A 17,833-nucleotide genomic window follows, 5' to 3' on the forward strand; every position below is an offset into this window, starting at 1 on the left:
CTGCAGCGTGATGGCTGTGCTGGGCTGAAGCACCGACCCCTCTGAATTGCCTACGTACTTGGGTCCGTAGCCCCCAAGCACTTGGATGCTCACCCCGCCCCCACAAAATGTACGTTCATATCCTTAAACTCCCTGTTTCCTCTATCTATAGTTTATTTTAATATCTGTTTCCCACATTAGATTGTAAGCTCCTTGAGGGCAAGATCCTAGAAAGAGTCCGCCTCGATCAAGCTCTGTGAAGAGCATATCTCCTCCAGTAAACCTTCCCTGACTAATCGCTCATTTTCCCACCTTAGTCTGAGGCAGCATGGTTTAGTGGCCAGAGCCCGGGCTTGGGAGTCGGAGGTCATGACTTCTAATTCTGACTCTGCCACCTGTCAGCTGGGTGACTTTGGGCAAGTCACATAACTTGTGTGTGCCTCAGTTACCTAATCTGTAAAATGGAGATTAAGACCGTGAGCCCCACGGGGGACAACCTGATAACTTTGCATCTACCCCAGCGCTTAGAACAGTGCTTGGCACATCGTAAGCCCTTAACAAATGCCATCATCATCATCACCATAGCCCAGCAGGTCTTTGCCGCCCATGTTAGCCGGCTGTTTTTTGATTTGTACTGGACACATCCGTTACGCGAACCTCACTAGGTAGTACTTCAGGCGGAAACCCTATCCCCTGGTCTAGTCCATCAGCAGGCAGAAGCAGGACGAGAACCCAGGTGTCTGAATTCTCAGAGGAGTGTTTGGAGAGCAGTGTTCAGAGCAGTACTGCCGGCGGAGTAAATAGCATCTAAGGGTACCTCTCCTAGGGGAAGGAGAAGAAGGGAGTGCATTTCTGAATGGGCAGCGATGTTGCCCGTGATGTTGGGGAATTACCTGCTCCGTGTGGGTGGGAGTGTGGCTGTCAACTCTGTGGTATTGAACTCTCCCGAGGGCTTAGTGGAGTGCTCCGTACACAGTAAGCGTTCAATAAATACGATTCAAGAATATGATATCCTTTGCAGGGGAATTGCACCAGTTGTTGAGGATAGGCTGAAAGCATATTGCCTGCTCAGCAGGAGGGACCGAGTAAATCCCTAGTATTTGTTACCCCTCCTCTACCACCAGAGAAAGTTACATTCGGTCCTTTGATAATGCTGTTTGCTTGGTGTGAAATAAGTCAGTGTCGGTAGCTACCCGTGCGTATTATGTTCTGGTAATAACTGTCTATCTATTTCATCGCCTTAATTATTTCCTGCTTTTAAACAAGGAGATATTGTAAAAGCGTTACACCTTATATTAAGCAATCTTTGCCTGAAAGTCACAGAAACAGTTCAGCTTTTCTTTTTGCTCCATTTTAATGGGCAGTCATTTGCGTGAGTCATTAGAGAAAAAAAAGTAAGGGAAAGTTGCACATGAACCTAAGCTTTCTTCTTTTTCTATTTAAGCCATGCTGCTTGTGTTTTGTCTGTTTCAAGTGCAGTGTAGGAGGTGTCGGTGCCTTTTGTTTCTCCTGTGAGAGGGAAAAATAATTAGATAAGCATTGCATGCATTTTGTGTAATGGAAAAAAAGAAATACTGCCAACTTTGCTCTCTGGCTTAGTTTCTATTACAGGAAAAGCAGATCATTGTGACTGTGATGAATGATGATAATTTAGGGGATTATAAAACATTCATTGAATGTCTGGAGCAAATAACCATGCCTACTATACCATTATGCCATAGTAAGGGATTTGTTCTTTCTTAGCCTCTGTCTTCAAGGGTTTGTTTGGGTTATACCTCCTCCTTAAGGCTTGTCCATTACTGGAAAGGAGACTAGTACATTCAAACATGACTGCACTTATTGGCTTATGAGGACCAAGACAAACAGTGACTCAGTGACATTCATTAATAAATTCAGAATGGAATGTCTCACCGACACCTATAACTTCTTTATGTGGATGTTTTGAAGAGTTGTTAAGCCAGATCCCGCTTTGTGGAACTTGCCCTCTGGAAGTTGAAAAACAAATTAAAAAAACCAAAACCCTTCAACCCACTGAATTATCCCATTCTGGCCAGAAAGGGTCAATGCAGACTCCAAAACCACTGTTTATTCTTGGGAGACTCTGGATCATTTTATCTTTCCAGTCACTTGTATCGATGGAGCACTTGCTCTGTGCGGAGCATTGTACTGAGTGCTTGGGAGAGGACAGAATTAGGCGTGATCCCTGCCCTCAAGGATTTTCAGTCTAGGTGGGGAGACAGACTAAAATAAATTAGAGATGCGAGAAAGCAATAGAGAATAATATTTGCATAGAGCGCTAAAGGAGATTAGACTGTAAACCCGTCAATGGGCAGGGATTATCTCTATCTGTTGCCGAATTGTACATTCCAAGTGCTTAGTACAGTGCTCTGCACATAGTAAGTGCTCAATAAATACTATTGAATGGATGTGTGAGAACCCAAATACTTTGGTGGTGTGAAAGTGCTGAAGGGACCACTGGGGAGATGTATAAGGGTGAGGAGCTGAGAAACCATTTGGGGAAGGCCTCTTGGAGGAATTGTGATTTCAGAAGGTGGGGGGGGAGGCGTGGTTTGAAGAGGAAGAGGGCTGTGATCTGTGAGATATGAAGGGGGAGGAAGTTCCAGGCAGAGGGGAAGGTGTGAGATTCTCTCCGGACAACAAGAAAGCCAAAAACTAGCTACAGCGAGGAGGTTAGCTTGAGAGGGACAGAGAGGGTGAACAGGAGGAGGTTAGCTTGAGAGGGACAGAGAGGGTGAACAGGAGCGTAAGGGGAGAGTAGAGTGAATGACAGTGAGAAGGACGTGCAGTAATCAAGCCACGGTACGACAAGCGTCTGAGCCAGCGCGGTGGCTGCATGGATGAAGAGGAAAGGGCAGATCCTGGACATGTTGTAAAGAGCTGACAGGCTGAAAATGTGGCTTGAAAAAGAGGGAGGAGTCTAGTATAATGTCAAGGTCAGAGCCTTGAAAATCAGGGCTGATGGCGGTGATGATGTCAACTGTGATAATCAAGTTGCACTTCCACCTGTGACCTTTGGACATGTGCTACTCACCCCACCCCCAACCCCACTTCTGTACATATCTTTAAGTTATATATTACAAATTATTCATATTAATGTCCGTCTCCCCCGCTAGACTGAAAGCTCACTATGGGCAGGGGACGCGTCTCTGTTGTACTCTTCCAAGTGCTTAGCACAGCACCCTACACATAGTAAGCACTCGATAAATACCACTGATTGATCGATTGATAAGTGGAGAGGCAACCAAGTGCAGACTGAGGGAAGAATAAGGCAGCAGTTATTGGTCCCATTCCTTTTCCCTATGGTTGATATCCATGATTAGAGAAGCAGCGTGGCTCAGTGGAAAGAGCCTAGGCTTGGGAGTCAGGCCATGGGTTCGAATCCCGGCTTTGCCACTTGTCAGCTGTGTGACTGTGGGCAAGTCACTTCACTTCTCTGTGCCTCAGTTACCTCATCTGTAAAATGGGGATTAACTGTGAGCCTCATGTGGGACAACCTGATTACCCTGTATCTACCCCAGCTCTTAGAACAGTGCTCTGCACATAGTAAGTGCTTAAATACCGGCATTATTATTATTATTATTATCCACAGTTCCAGTGCTTGTGCTCGTAGCCTTTCCGAGTTAAACAGTAAGCATCGGTCCAAATGTCTGCTAGGGAGAGCTGAGGATGGAGAACAGTGTAGTCGGGACCTCCTCATTGCATTTCCTCTCCAAGGGAATGGATGTTTAAGGATACTGATTGCGATGATTGACTTTTCTCCTTCCTTAACCAGTGTGGAGCCGCTTTTCAAGAAGATGATGTCATTGTGCTTAATGGGAGCAAAGAGGATGTGGAAATACTAAGAAAAAGAATGGAAACGAGAAGACTCAAAATGAAGACGGGGAAGGTAATAATAAAGTTGGCTTCGTTCTTCGAACTGCATACATTCCAGTGTGTTCCAGTTCCTAAGTTCAGTTGACTTGGTTTCTGTTGACTTAAGGATCTGAGGGTTGAGAGAATTTAGGTTTATTAACTAGATATAGAACAAACATATGATATTTTTTAAGCACTGTGTGTCAGTCTTACTCTTCTGCTGGAGAGCTGTCGAGAGCCACTCTTTTCTAAGCCTTTACTGAAAGGCCATACTGAAACCATATCCTTATGGGCGTCCTTGTTATCAGTCAGTCAGTGGTATTTTTTGAGCGCTTACTGTGTGCAGAGCACTGTACTAAGTGCTTGGGAGAGCACACTGTAACAGAGTTGGTAGGCACGTTCCCTGCCCACAGCTTACAGTCTAGCGGGAGAGACATTATTGGGATTCATTTAACAGTCTCCTACGTGCGTCAGCGTCAGATTAAGAAAATGTTGTATGAACCAGGTAGAGTACAAAAAAATTAAACTTAGATCTCTTTTCTTCTCTGTTATAGTCAGGTCTCTATCTCAATAGGGTGGGAAACTTGATGTCAAAACATTTCAGTGCAATGCCTGTCACTCTGATTGAAAGGCACTTTTAAGAAGCGGTTCTCCCCTCTTTATTCTGAATTGAGATATGGACTGCGCTGTTTTTCAGTGTGGCTTTTATGGCAGTGTACAAAAGAACCACCTCCGTATTAGAGTGCCATAGGGTTGGAGCCATCCAGCCAGAACCCCTTCAAGTCTCAAGGTAAGCAAGGACCAGCTCTGCCCCACTTTGAATGGAAGAGCATCCAGGACAGGACAGTGCTCCTAGAATCCACTGATGGATTGAGTGGTGATTTTCTCTCATTAATTCAGGGCTACAAAATGATCTAAAATGCAGTAGTACTAAAAGTCCTTCGTGGTCACAGAGATCAGTCAGTGGAATGAATGCTAAGAGTACAATTGGATCCTGGTGCTGTTGTCAGATTGAGTTAGGGGAGTAAGATCTGCGGGACTGAGTTATGTTAGGTACTTCAGATTTCCCCAGAAGTTTTAATGGCGTTTGGTGTTTGTCTTTCTCCTTCCTAAACAATTATATAATATTGTTTGCACCATCTTCTGTGCAGTATTTTTGCGAATATTTCACACTCGCCAATTTTTGAAGTTTAAACATAAAGATTCCTGGTAGCCTTTAAGGTTAAATAAAGAAAAGCAAATATGCAGCATTACACATTCTCTATTTCCAAGCCAACTAGCTCCAAGTTGGGTCTAAATAACTTAGAATTTCCATATGAATTTTTAGTTGTTCTCCTCTCATGTACCCCTTTCCTCTCCCCCACCAAGAAAAGCTGGGTACCACTGCTTCTGGACATTGGTAGTTTTCAACTTAGGAGACACTTGGGAGCAATTTTACTTGTACCTCAGAACTCATTTGCAGACCTCAATTTTTAGCAAAGCATTTAGTAAAGCATTCTCCGGGGGCTTCTTTTTAAAAAGGCAAAAAAGGTGTTAGTTACTTTGATATTCGATGTAGCAACTTTTTTCTGAGGCTCCCGTTTCCTGTTGCTAAGATCTTCAAAACCCGGCAAAAATAACACAGCCCTCTGTGCAAAATCAAAATATCGTTGCCGGGACACTAGACTAACTGTGACCTATCAAGGAAATGTATTCCTCTTTGCACTGCCATGTCTTATCATTTGCAACCTTGTTTCACTCAGCATACTTTTTGTTTAAGTGATAACAAAGTCATATTTCATCTCCCCTCCCAAGGAAATGAGATTTCCAAGAAGATTCATGTAAATTATTTTCATTTCAGAAATTTCATACATTCCTATAACAATGTACTAGGTGTCTGCTAATTCTGTTGTATTGTACTCTCCTAAGTGTACTCTCCCAAGTGCTTAGTACAGTGCTCTGCAAATAGTAAGTGTTTAATAAATACCATTGATTGATTTGGCTGGGAAAAGCTTCGATTCTGGAGGTTGTGATTGTAAATGCTGGCAGTTGACTGTCACCTTATGGTCCTTTGGAAAAATGCTGCTAAATGCCTGTAGCTCCATCTGGTGGGTGAATAATCGACATATTTTCAGTGAGGTGTTTCTCTCTTATTTTGTTGGTGCTGTTGTTTTTAAGTAAAATGATTATATTTCAACTGTGGCATTCTTTAGGCTCAACCAAGTCTTTCCAAATTTGCATTCTTAAAACAGAATCTTTCCGAAGGTGTGTGGAACCTTATTAAGCTGGAAGATTATGGTCATTCATGGACCAAGGGATTTAGTTATGAGTTAACTCAAAAATATAAAATCTATCTGTGGAGTAGTCATGATCTTGTACTGTGATCCCACGAGACTCCACAAACTTAGAAGAATTGACTGAGACGAAGAATTGATTGGGACAATTCAGTATTTGGCTAAAAAACTTTCACGTCTATGATAAACTTGTGTGAAAACTCAATTTTACCCTCTTAAAAGTGTAACGAAGCAGATTTTGTTAATGCATCTTGGTACAAATACAGCTATGTCTAAATTTTGGAAGCCAAGGTGATTCCAATTCAGAATTCCAATGTGAAGCCGGTTCAGAATGTCGTGAGTTAAGTGATCTCTGCATTTAAAAAGGAATATAAAAGTAAGCAAAGAAAATCATTTTCATAGACTGTTCCATGTGTAGGATTGTTGTTTAAAATGGCTTCATTTGTTACAGGGTGTTTATTTTTGTATCAGTGGAGAGTACAAGCATATAATCCATAAAGAACAAATCCATTGGCTAAAATGGATGAGCAACACAAACAACCTTAATGTTGTTAATGGAGAGTGCAAGCATATAATCCAGAAAGTACAAATCCACTGGCTAAAATGGATCAGCAACCCAAACAGCCTTAATGGTGTGTGTATTGTGAAATGTCATGGTCGTTCTCAGATTTCTTCTTTTCGTTGTTCCAGAAATCAAAGAAACCCAAAGCAACAGAATCAGTTTCTCAACCACATGCCACAGAAGGTAACATTGACCAACAGATTTTTAAAAATTCTTTTTTCCACTTTATAATTTTCCAGGTTCAGATTTTCCATATTTTTCGTCTTCTAGAATCGCCAGGGCCATCCAAGCTCAAGAGTGAAAAGGATGAAGTGAACATTAACTCAGAAAAGAAGTATGACATCTCCAACAAGAATACAGGTTTGTTTATACATAGAAAATATCATCTCTTCAACAAAAAGCAGTTAGGTAAAGTTAGTTATTTCACTCTCTTTTATTGACCACTGTGTGAAGTCTACAGCCTACATATTTCCAAACCACGGTTGATATGTTTGAGGCACTTCCAGATGATGAAAACATACTTCCAAGTTTTAAAAATCAGATAGTAGTGGGAAAATCATTTTGGCATTCCTTACCCCCAGACGTCAAAGTTTGGCATTGTGGTTTTCGCATTCAAACCGCAGTAGAGCCGCTAAGGTGGCCTAATTGTTGGTAGTGTTTGTGTTGGTAAAGTAATTCTAAAAATAGATTGAAGATCCAACCAGATGACGGTGCTGGTGCCGGTGGTAGGGAAAACCATTGTAGCGAGGCCTTTCTCTTCTTCTCCGCATGCCATCTAATCGTTTCCGATCCATTGCGACTTCATGGACACACCCTCTCCAGAACATCCCATCTTCTGCCATAAGTTCTGGTGTGTGTATCCATAGAGTTTGCCTGGTAAAGATACGGAAGTGGTTTACCATTGCCGCCTTCTTTGCAGTAAAAACTTGAGTCTCTGCCGTTGTCTTTGATCAACTTTTTGATGCCATGCCGCTGCCGCCCAGCGCAGGTGAATCAACTCTTGTCTGACGCTTTAGCTTAGACCTTTCCATTACGGGTAACCCTATTTGGCATAGCTGTAAATTTAATCGGTGTACGCAAACACTCCTGCCGTGATATTCTGTGAGCCCGTTGTTGGGTAGGGATTGTCTCTATTTGTTGCCGAATTATACTTTCCAAGAGCTTAGTACAGTGCTCTGCACCCAATAAGCGCTCAATAAATACAACTGAATGAACGATAAGACAACGATTCAAAGGGGAGGTGGGGTCGTCAGTGATGGGGAAAGCTGTTGTGAGGAGAAACGAGTTGACACAGGAGAACTGGGGGAGAAGAGACTTTGGGAAGCCTCCATTTCTAGTAGTCTTTTCCTGGGCGTTCCCCGCAGTCCCCCCTGCTCACCTTCCTGAAGTTTCCACTGACAGACTTCCTCCTCAGCCCTTCTGCCATTCCTTCGAAGGAAGGAGCAGCAGGATGGATGCAGATTGAGCAGAAATTCCAGGCAAGTGCGGAGGAATTTCAGATAAGAATGCAGCGAGGGTGTCGGTTGAGTAGTGCATTAGTAGTTAGCCAACTAATAGCTTTTATTTTGGCATCTTTCTAGCAGCAACTGGAAATCCTTCAGGAAAAGCAAGTAAATCTTCATCTGGGTGCTCCAAAAGATCCATAGCAGACAGTGACGAATCAGAGGCATACAAGTCCATTTTCACCACCCACAGCTCAGCAAAACGCTCAAAGGAGGAGTCTTCCAACTGGGTTACTCACACATCCTACTGCTTTTGAACGCTACTTGATGTGATTGTGGCTTTCCTTCCTCAAGGTATTTGCTTTAGCGTTTCATGTAGGGTGTCATTGTAATCAAACAGCATCTCCTATGGGCCTGTCAATGAGTTGTTTATTAAGTGAGGCCCGCCTTTCTTTTTATTATAGCTTGCGCTGATCATCAGAGATACAACCGCGGGTTGCCGAGGTTAGAAGACAGCATGGGAATGGAGAAATTAATTATTACGATATCCAGAATCAGATTAGATATTTGTTCAGGGTCTTCTCCCTCTGCAGTTGAACTTTTCTGTGGGCAACAAGGCTAGGCTGTTCTTACTTACCGCACCTTCTCATCCCCACCCCCGTATTTGCTTTTTGTAGTAAAAATAAAAGTCTTGATTGAACAAATGGAGCTCTCTCTCCTTATCCGAAGTGCTACCCCGTGTCACCATTTGTTCACTGGAGTTTGTTTCTGCTGATGGCAAGGGAATGGCCTTGAGAAAATTTCTCGGGCCACAGGCTGCCCACCAGTGGACTCAGCCCAAGGTCTAAGTGATAGTCCAGGACAGAGAAGCCTGAGAGGACATTCGGACTTCAGGATTTCAGGGGATGTTTATAAAGTATCTGAATAGTGGAAAGTCAGTTATCATGCAGTCGGTGGCATTTGTTGAAACCTTACTATGTGCCAAGCAGTGGGAGAATACAGAAAAACAGAGTTGGTAGACACATTCCCTATCCCCAATTAGCTTACAAGTATTACAAAATAATTGGCACCAAAAGCTAATTCAGATCTTCCAGATCTTAAAAATAATGTATTTCAATTACCTGAAGGCTCAGTTTGGGTAAATGGTGGCTCAAGTAATACGCTTCCCTCTCACTTTTTGGAAATGGTGACACTTCATTGGAATGTTTTTGGAGAAGAGGACTTCCAAGCGGTAAATTTAAGTCCTCTAAAGACCAAAGATTAGGGTAACTGGGTAAACCCTGGTAGCCCTCTAGCCTAGAAATAGCAGTAACAGATGGGTGAAAATTAACTGTTTAGGTTCAGTTGGCATAAAATAAAATCTAGTAAAACTTTGCCTGTCTGTCTTCCCTTGGGGGTGTGCCTGGGGGCTGCAGGGGAGTTAAGTCCATCACAGTTACCATAGGGTCTCGATGAAAGTATGAGAACAGCGAGATTTTCTGTACTTGAAGGTTAACCAAATGAAACTGCTCTGTGAGCAGGGTGCAGGTCTTCCTTGGACTGAATGCAGTGTTTATCGGGAAGCAAACTATCAAAACATCAGCTCCATGGAAGCTTGGCTTGGCGGAGGGGGACGTATCATCTCCACAGGAGTGGCACTTTGGCGATTGAAGTGCTTTTCCTGCAGAGCTTTTCGGGCCAGGCAGATAGCTGCGGTTAGCCAGCCTTGCCAGGAGACTGTGCGTGACACTTCATCCCAGCTCTGGAATCCAGTGGATTTCCTCTCACCCTTAGCCTCTGAGTGTGTGTGTGGTGTGTGTGGGAGTGGGGGGCGTGGGGAGGGTTAAGGGCCAGCACAGGCCTGTGGTAGGGGGTGGCTTAAACACCTAACAAGGGAGGTGGGTGTCCATCTCAGCAAGGCCTTATTGGCAGAGCCTCTCTGTAACTCCTGAGGACAGATCTGGTTACAGAACAGAATCAGCACTCAACCAGAAGTGGACCCAACTCACCTGGCCCATCCTGGACTGGCCTTCAGAATGCCATCACTTGATTGGGTGCAACAGTGGCAGGAAACTATACAACAATATTTCTCCCCCTCTCCTTTTCCTTCCCACTTTCCTACTCCTTCCTGCCCCACTCTGCTCCGGATGACTTTAAACCCTGCCTAGTCCCTTTCTTACCTAAGAGGGACCTGAATCTCACCTGACAAACTGTTTGACTCTGAAGGAGGTACATCATCATCATCATCATCACCATCATCCCTCGATATTTAACGCACCCTGTCGGTGGGCAATATGGGACTCTAGAGTACTGATAAAGCACCACTAGGGCATATGGTCTCTAGAAGTAGCATTTTAATATAGAAATCAGCCAAATAAGTAGCCCACATAAACATTTACCGTAATTTTATGATTGCATGGGGTGAGGGGTGTAGGCCTCATCTTGAATATCCTGGTGTTTCATACCATGCTTTGGCACATAGTAAGAACCTAAAAGGAACCGTCATCATTGTCATTTCTGAGGGCTCACGTGGGCTGGAAGTTAAGCCATTTGGGGAAAGAGGTTCTTGAGCTGTGACTGGAAATGTGGTTTGATCTATGACAAGAAGTTAGTGTAAAACATATTCTTTGGTATAACGGAAACAAAGTTGGTGAATTGTGCCGGATTTTCCTTAATCGGTGACCTTATGAGAATAATGTTGAAGGCAGTTATTTAATAAACTGCTTTCGTTCCAAAGTGTTTTACAAATTGAAGGGTAAATGCATTATTATTAGCAGTAGTGTTGGTGATAACTAACAGTACAAATGGTTTTGTTTTTGTATCAGTTGTCCTCACCGTATCCCTGAGGGGCCACTGACGGTATCCCTGTATTACAGGCAAGGAAACCGAGCCGCTGAGACATTAAAGATGACCCAAAAAGCTGGATCTAGAATTCCAGTCACCTAATAATGGTCTTTGTTAAGCACTTACTATGTGCCAAACACATGATGCTGGGGTAGCAGGTATGGTCATAAGGTCAGACACAGTTCCGGTCCCAGATGAGAATCACAGTCTGAGTAAGTGGGAGAACTGGCAAGGGAAAATTAAATGGCTTGCCCAAGGTCACACAGCAGGCAAGTGGCAAGTGGCAGAGAGGGGATTAGAACCAAGGTCCCCTGACTCCCAGGCTTGTGATCTTCGGACTGGCCACCCTGCTTCTTGACTCTCAGATTCCCCTGTTCGCCCTCCCACAGGTGTTCGACTGCCCCCATCTCTGTCTGCACTAGAAAACCATTTATTTATTCAGGACAATGACTATCTCCCTTACTAGACTGTAGGCTTTCCTTATTTTATATTTTCCCAACTGCTGTTCCAACCTTTCTGCACCACCTAAGCACTCAAATGCAGTACTCACAATCCCCTTAGGCATTTACGTACTTATCTTTATGCTTTTATTACTTCCTCCTTCCTCCCATTTTAATGTCTGCTACATGAAATTGTGCACTTCTTGAGGGCAGGGTTCATGTCTCTTAATTCTCTTGTTCAGTAAAATGCTCTGCACAACAGTAGGTGCTCATTAAATACTTTAGATTGACCGATTGAGAATCAGGCATTACGGTGGATATTGGCCTGGGATTTTTAAATTTAGTCACGATGTTAGCAGAGATTTAATTGGGAAACACACTTTTAGGCAGTAGACATTTGGATGTACAGTTTTTTAAATTAACCTAAATGTAGTGTAGTCTTCACACAAACAGTGGACCCTCTTCCCCCCCAATACACAGACATGTGCGCGCGCACGCGCGCACACACACACACACACCATGAGGAAAGATTTAATAATTTGGGCTGTGATATATAGTGGGTACTCCTTGTGAGTTACTTGAGACATTTCAACCGGATTTCACTGGAGATTTTCAGTGTTTTTCAGAGGGTTTGCCTAATTCATTTGTCTTCGGATTAAGGACCCTTGATCAGATGTACGGGAAAACCTGGATGAATTGTTGATCAAAAGAGTTTAAGAGGGAGAAATGTGTATGTAGCGTGCACATAAAATAAGTGTCTAAGTTAAATGTGTGCAAATTTGTATATTAGGTGTGTGTGGAATATTGGGTTGTGGTCCTTGTTATATCTGTCAAAAATTACTGAATTCCCTGGTAATTCATGATGTTAGATGTAAACAAAAGCAGTGTGATCTTTATTATTACTCTTGGGAATGGAAAACAAAGCACGCACAAATAAAATTTGCAAATTATATTGAATCTTTCTCTGTAACCAATCTTTCTTTTTTTTTACCAAGGATAATAAAGAATTGCAAAATGGACTGTGATTTTTCACCTCTCCTTCTCCTTTCCAACCTCTGGGCAAGATGTTAGTGTGCAGTGAAATAACCCAAAGGCAAAAAGTAGATGGAAATGAAAGGAACTAAGTGTCACATCCTGAATATTCAAGATACTGAAAATCGAGGGTAAATAAACTCTGAAACTTAAATTTGACCTGCATTCAAAATTACCAAAATCCTCTGATGTAGAGGAAAAATTCCACACACTCATCAGATTTAGTTTTGTTAGCCATTACAATTTTATTCACACTGCTTTAGGTCTGTTAATGGTGTCTCTGTTTGCATTAATCCAAATTCCGTAGCAACAGGCAAGTTCGGGCCTGGTGCTCAATCAGCAAAGGTCCCCAGGAAAGCATACTGGTTTTTATGTACATTTATATATTTATTTATTTATAGTAATGTCTGTCTGCCCGCCCCCCTCCAGACTATAAGCTTGTTGTGGACGAGGAATGTGCCTGTTTACTGTTGTAGTCTACTCTCCCAGCCTTTAGTTCAGCGCTCTGCACACAGTAAGCGCTCAATAAATACGACAGACAATGAATGAATGAATGAATAAATGAATTTAAAAACCATGTCAATAGCTTTAAGCTGTTAAGCACCTACTCTGTGCAGACCGCCCATTGTATTGTGGGAAAGTACAATACAAAATTGCGTGGGGGAGTTATCATGGGTCTGGGAGTCAGAAGGACCTGAGTTCTAATGCCACCTCTTCCACTTGTCTGCTGTGTGACCTTGGGCAAGTCACTTAACTCTTCTATGCTTTTAGTTCCATCACCTGTAAAATGAGGATTAAGACTGTGAGACCCATGTGGGAAAGGGACTGTGTACAATCCGATTGGCTTGTATCTACCCCAGCGCTTAGAACAGTGCCTGGCACATAGAAATGCTTAATAAATACCACTATTATTATTATTACTACATTCCAGGCACTCTACTAAGCACTAGGTTAGACATAAGCTTATCAGGTTGGACACAATTCCTGTCCCACATGGGGCTCATGGTCTTAATCCCCATTTTACAGATGAGATAACTGAGGCAGAAAGAAGTGAAGTGACGTGCCCAAAGTCCCACAGCAGACAAGTAAACTCACTGTGACAGGGAATGTGTCTATTATACTCTTCCAAGCACTTAGTACAGTGCTTTGCACACAAGTGCTCAATTAATATAGTTGAATGCCTGAATGCGTGAGTGAACGACAAGTGGTGGAACAAAAATTAGAACCCAGATCCTTCTGACTCCCAGGCCCGTGCTCTATATCCACTAGGCCATGCTGCTTCTCAGCTTAGGCTAGGGATGAGCAGGATGAAAGAGCTAAACAGTAAAGCCGTCTACTACTTGAAACTCATCGGTCTCATTCTTCACACCCTTGAGACTCTATCTCACTGTAAGCCCTTCTCCCTACATTTGAATCCATTTTCCCTCTTCTCCTTTCTGAGCCAGAAATGCCTATGATGGAGATGATGATGCTGACCCTTCTGTGACATCACCGACTCCGCTCCCTCGTATTCAGTTTCCCAGATGCATAGGGCACACCATGAGCCAGCCCTCCCACCTCTTTGGCTAATCATGCAGATCCTGAGATGGTTTCTGTTCTTCTCTTTATGCTTTACTTTGGGATACACGTATATATTTTCGGCCCTGAAAAGTTCATCCTCAGAGAGAGAGCCTCTTTCTCAGACTGATAGACCCTGTGGCGGTCACTATCGGGTGAGGCAGAATCCAGTGGATCAAGCCAAAAACTGGATTGGAAGCAAGTGGATCTGGTTAGTGTTTTTGGGATTACTGTATGGTGTGATAAAGATTCTAGGGAGTTGGCAGAAGAATGAGGTAAGGTCAAATTTCCAAACACAAATATAGTTGCATATAGTATTGGGTGACTTTTCACACCTTGTAATTTTTGCTTTCTAAAAGTGGCTTCAATAAATATGGTATCTAAACTGTAGTCTCAAGAAAGTTAATTTAAACAGGGCTTTGGGAGTGAAAGAAAATACCATAATAGTTATAATAATCTCTGAATTTGGTGAGTAGTTTGCATTCCCTTCCCTGGCTGCCAGGTACCCCGTAATGCAGACGTGGTCCTGCCTCGTTATTTTCTCCTATTGATTTTGATTTCCTTCCAAAATGAAGGGAAGAATTTAAAGGCATCTCTTGTTGGATTCTGGTGGTGTAAATACTTGTCTATTTTACCCTGAATTAAGCTTACTGCATAACCTTGCTTATTAATCACCAAACTGCTGAGAGAGTAGTTTTGAAATAGCAAGGCTAAGATGATGAAGTGTTGGTATTTAAGAAGAAAGCTAGATTTGTGGTTTACGTGAAAACAATTGTGTCTTTTCTTTCTCCCCCCCCCCCCCGCAGTGTGAACTGGGTAAAGATAGAGCATTTCTGAAATATTAAGTCCCTCTGCTATTCATTCTTACTATCTTGCCATATTGTCATCTTAGGGAAGGAGAAGCATTTGAAAGTGATAAGAATTGGAAGTGGTTGTCAAACTTGATCTCACGAATGAATCCAACTCAAGACCTTTACTCTGAAAATCTTTCCAAACAGAACAAGGAGTCCGTCAGCCTTCGAGGCTGTTGGTTTCGACCCCTACAGAAGAAGTCTCCGATTCCCCGTGGCAAAGACTTTGCTGTAGATACTTTAACTCAAGTAGAGCTGGAGCTGGTAAGCCTTGTGTCTAAAGTAAAGCAACTCAAAGGTGCCCTATCAAGCAACTGTTCAGATCTAGAAGTGTTACCTCCAGACCAACTCAACAACATTACGATCTATGAAATATGCGAAGAAAATGACTCTGACTAGGTGGGTTATTGCCCTGAAGTGGGAGAGTGATAAATTATGAAATATGTGAAGAAAATGACTGACTAGATGGGATACTGCCCTGAAGTGAGAGAATGATAAATTAAGCCAGTGGAAATGCAACGCAAACAAATAAACTCCTCCAAAGCTACCTAATTCCTTCATTTTTGACTTTTATTTTTAAAAGGAAGACGTCTGTGTGAGACTAATGATACTGAGTTTTGAAAGGCCCAATTTAAATATTATTTTTCTAATGTCAAAATTATTAGACCACATGCAGATCTCACTAGAGCCAGATTCAGGGGGGACTGGATTTTCTACCATCCATCAATCAATCAGTTAATCATATTGAGTCTTACTGTGTGTGCTGAGTTCTCTCCTAAGTGCTAGTACAGTGCTCTGCCCACAGTAAGTGCTCAATAAATATGATTGACTGCAGGACATTGCACAGAGTGCATGGGAGAGTACAATATAAAAAGTTAGTAAACAAGTTACCTGCCTACAACGATCTTACAGTCAGAAGGAGAGACAAAGTAGATCACGGATTTGTACATATCCCAGAGAATTTACCTACCTACCCACTACCTTCTGTATTGCCATCGCATTAGGATTTGCATCCTTTATTCATCCCTGTAATTTATTTATATTGTCTGTCTCCCCCTCTAGACTGTAAGCTCATCAAGGGCAGAGAACATGTCTACCAACTCTGGTATTTATTGAGCACTTACTATGTGCAGAGCACTGTACTAAGTGCTTGGGAGAGTACAATACAACAATAAACAGACACATTCCCTGCCCAAGTAGGGGGAGTTCCAGGCCAGAGGCAGGACATGAACAAGGGGTCAATAGAGAGATAAGATCAAGGTACAGTGAGTAAGTTGGAATTAAAGAAGTGAATTAAGGTACTGGGTTGTAGAGGGAAATCAGCAAGATAGGATAGGGCAAGGTGATCCAGTGTGCTTTAAAGCCTATGGTAAAGAGTTTCTGTTTGATGTGAAGATGGATGGGCAACCTCTGGAGACTTTTGAGAACTGGGGAAACGTGGACTGAACTGTTCTTTAAAAAAAAGATTCAGGCAGCAAGCAGAGTGAAGTATGAACTGGAATGGGGAGACACCAGAGGTGGGGAGGTCAGCAAGGCTAATGCAGTAGTCAAGATGGGATAGAATAAGTGCTTGGATAAATGTGGTGACAGTGTGGATGGAGATGAAAAGGCAGTTTTTAATGATGTTGGAAAGGCTGAACTGACAGGATTTGGTGACAGATTTAATATTTGTGTTAAGCGAGAGGGGTGAGTTGAGGATCACGCCAAGGTTATAGGCTTGTGATACACGGAGGGTGGTGGTGGGGTCTACCATGATGGTCAAGTCACGGGAAGGACAGGGCTCGGTTGAAAAGATGAGGAGTTCTGTTCTCCAAGTAGAGATGATCTGAAGACAGAAGGAAATATGAGACTGCAGAAGAGAAAGCCCAGGTCTGGAGATGTAGATTTGGAAGTAATCCACATAGAGATGGCAGTTGAAACCATGTGAGCAGTTGAGTTCTGCAAGGGATTGGATTCATTCATTCGTTCATTCAATAGTATTTATTGATCGCTTGCTATGTGCAGAGCACTGTACTACAGAGAGAACAGAAGGGGGCCCAGAACTGACCTTGAGGGACTCTCACATTTAGGGGATGGGAGGCAGAGGAGGAGCCCGCCAAAGAGACTGAGGAGGAGCGGCCAGAGAGTTAGGAGGAGAAGCAGGAGAGGACAGTGTCCATGATACCAAGGTTAGATAATGTTTCTAGGAGATGGGGTGGTTCACAGTTGTGAAGGCAGCTGAGAGATCGAGGAGGAGTGGATGAAGTAGAAGCCATTGGACTTGGCAAAAAGGAGATCAGTGGTGACCTTGGAGAGGAAAGCTTGGGTGGAATGAAGGGGGCTGAAGCCAGATTGGAGGGGGTCGAGGAGAGGAAGTGGAGGCAGTAGGTGTAGACAACTCGCTAGAGGAGTTTGGAAAGAAATGGTTGGAGGGAGATGGGGTGATCACTGGAGAGAACCGTGAGGTCAAGAGAGGGTTGTTTTTTCAAGATGGAGTATATGAACAGCGTGGCTCAGTGGAAAGAGCCTGGGATGCCTCAGTTACCTCATCCGTAAAATGGGGATTAAGACTGTGAGCTCCACATGGGATAACCTGATTACCTTGTACCTCCCCAGCTCTTAGAACACTGCTTGGCACATAGTAAGTGCTTAACAAATGCCATCATTATTATTATTATGAGCTTGTTTGACAACAGTGGGGAAGAATAAACAGTTGAAGATGGCAGTCAGGGAGGGAATTAGGGACGCAAATTGTCTTTTCTTTCTTATTACTAGACAGGTGATGTGGACTGCTATGGGAAAATGCTTACTATGGGCAAGTTGTAATTTTTCCTAAAAATCCTAAAATTTCCCCACACACACACACCCATAAACGTTTACATCATCAGAGAATGAGTCCTCTCTTCAAGGGGCTTTTGCATAATGAACAAATTTTGTTCTTATTAGTACTAAACAATTTCATTCCGATCTGGTTGGATTTATTAAAACACAATGATTTAACAAGAAGTAAACATTCATAGTG

General features: G+C 42.9%; 2 protein-coding genes across 5 annotated transcripts in view; both read left to right on the forward strand.

Annotated features, from left to right (window-relative positions):
- The window catches only part of RTF2 (replication termination factor 2), a 54,470-nt gene extending 42,058 nt beyond the window's left edge, over nucleotides 1-12,412 (forward strand). Inside the window, exons 6-10 of one of the 4 annotated variants that reach the window (XM_029071267.2) lie at nucleotides 3,773-3,886; nucleotides 6,816-6,870; nucleotides 6,958-7,047; nucleotides 8,268-8,483; nucleotides 12,388-12,412. In XM_029071267.2, the coding sequence (XP_028927100.1) occupies nucleotides 3,773-3,886; nucleotides 6,816-6,870; nucleotides 6,958-7,047; nucleotides 8,268-8,446 (438 nt within the window). In that variant the 3' untranslated portion in view covers nucleotides 8,447-8,483; nucleotides 12,388-12,412. Of the gene's footprint in view, nucleotides 1-3,772; nucleotides 3,887-6,815; nucleotides 6,871-6,926; nucleotides 7,048-8,267 lie in introns of all 4 variants that reach the window. The other 3 variants (XM_039912916.1, XM_029071268.2, XM_029071269.2) reach the window with 3 other exon arrangements.
- Nucleotides 12,413-12,471: 59 nt separating this feature from the next.
- Nucleotides 12,472-15,384, forward strand: FAM209B (family with sequence similarity 209 member B). Its single transcript, XM_029071270.2, has 3 exons — nucleotides 12,472-12,555; nucleotides 13,870-14,256; nucleotides 14,980-15,384. Exons 2-3 carry the CDS (start codon nucleotides 13,948-13,950, stop codon nucleotides 15,229-15,231), a joined length of 561 nt encoding a protein of 186 aa, XP_028927103.1. The 5' UTR covers nucleotides 12,472-12,555; nucleotides 13,870-13,947; the 3' UTR covers nucleotides 15,232-15,384.
- The last annotated feature ends 2,449 nt before the right edge of the window (nucleotides 15,385-17,833 follow it).

This window comes from Ornithorhynchus anatinus, chromosome 8, assembly GCF_004115215.2.
Source record: "Ornithorhynchus anatinus isolate Pmale09 chromosome 8, mOrnAna1.pri.v4, whole genome shotgun sequence".
In the NCBI taxonomy this organism is placed as follows: domain Eukaryota; kingdom Metazoa; phylum Chordata; class Mammalia; order Monotremata; family Ornithorhynchidae; genus Ornithorhynchus; species Ornithorhynchus anatinus.

Excerpts from the sequence above, each read along its gene's own strand:
- FAM209B (XM_029071270.2), top strand. The coding sequence starts at position 13,948 with ATGCATAGGGCACACCATGAGCCAGCCCTCCCACCTCTTTGGCTAATC. Across the intron at positions 14,257-14,979 it reads GGAGTTGGCAGAAGAATGAG|AACAAGGAGTCCGTCAGCCT; the intron begins GTAAGGTCAAAT and ends CTTTCCAAACAG.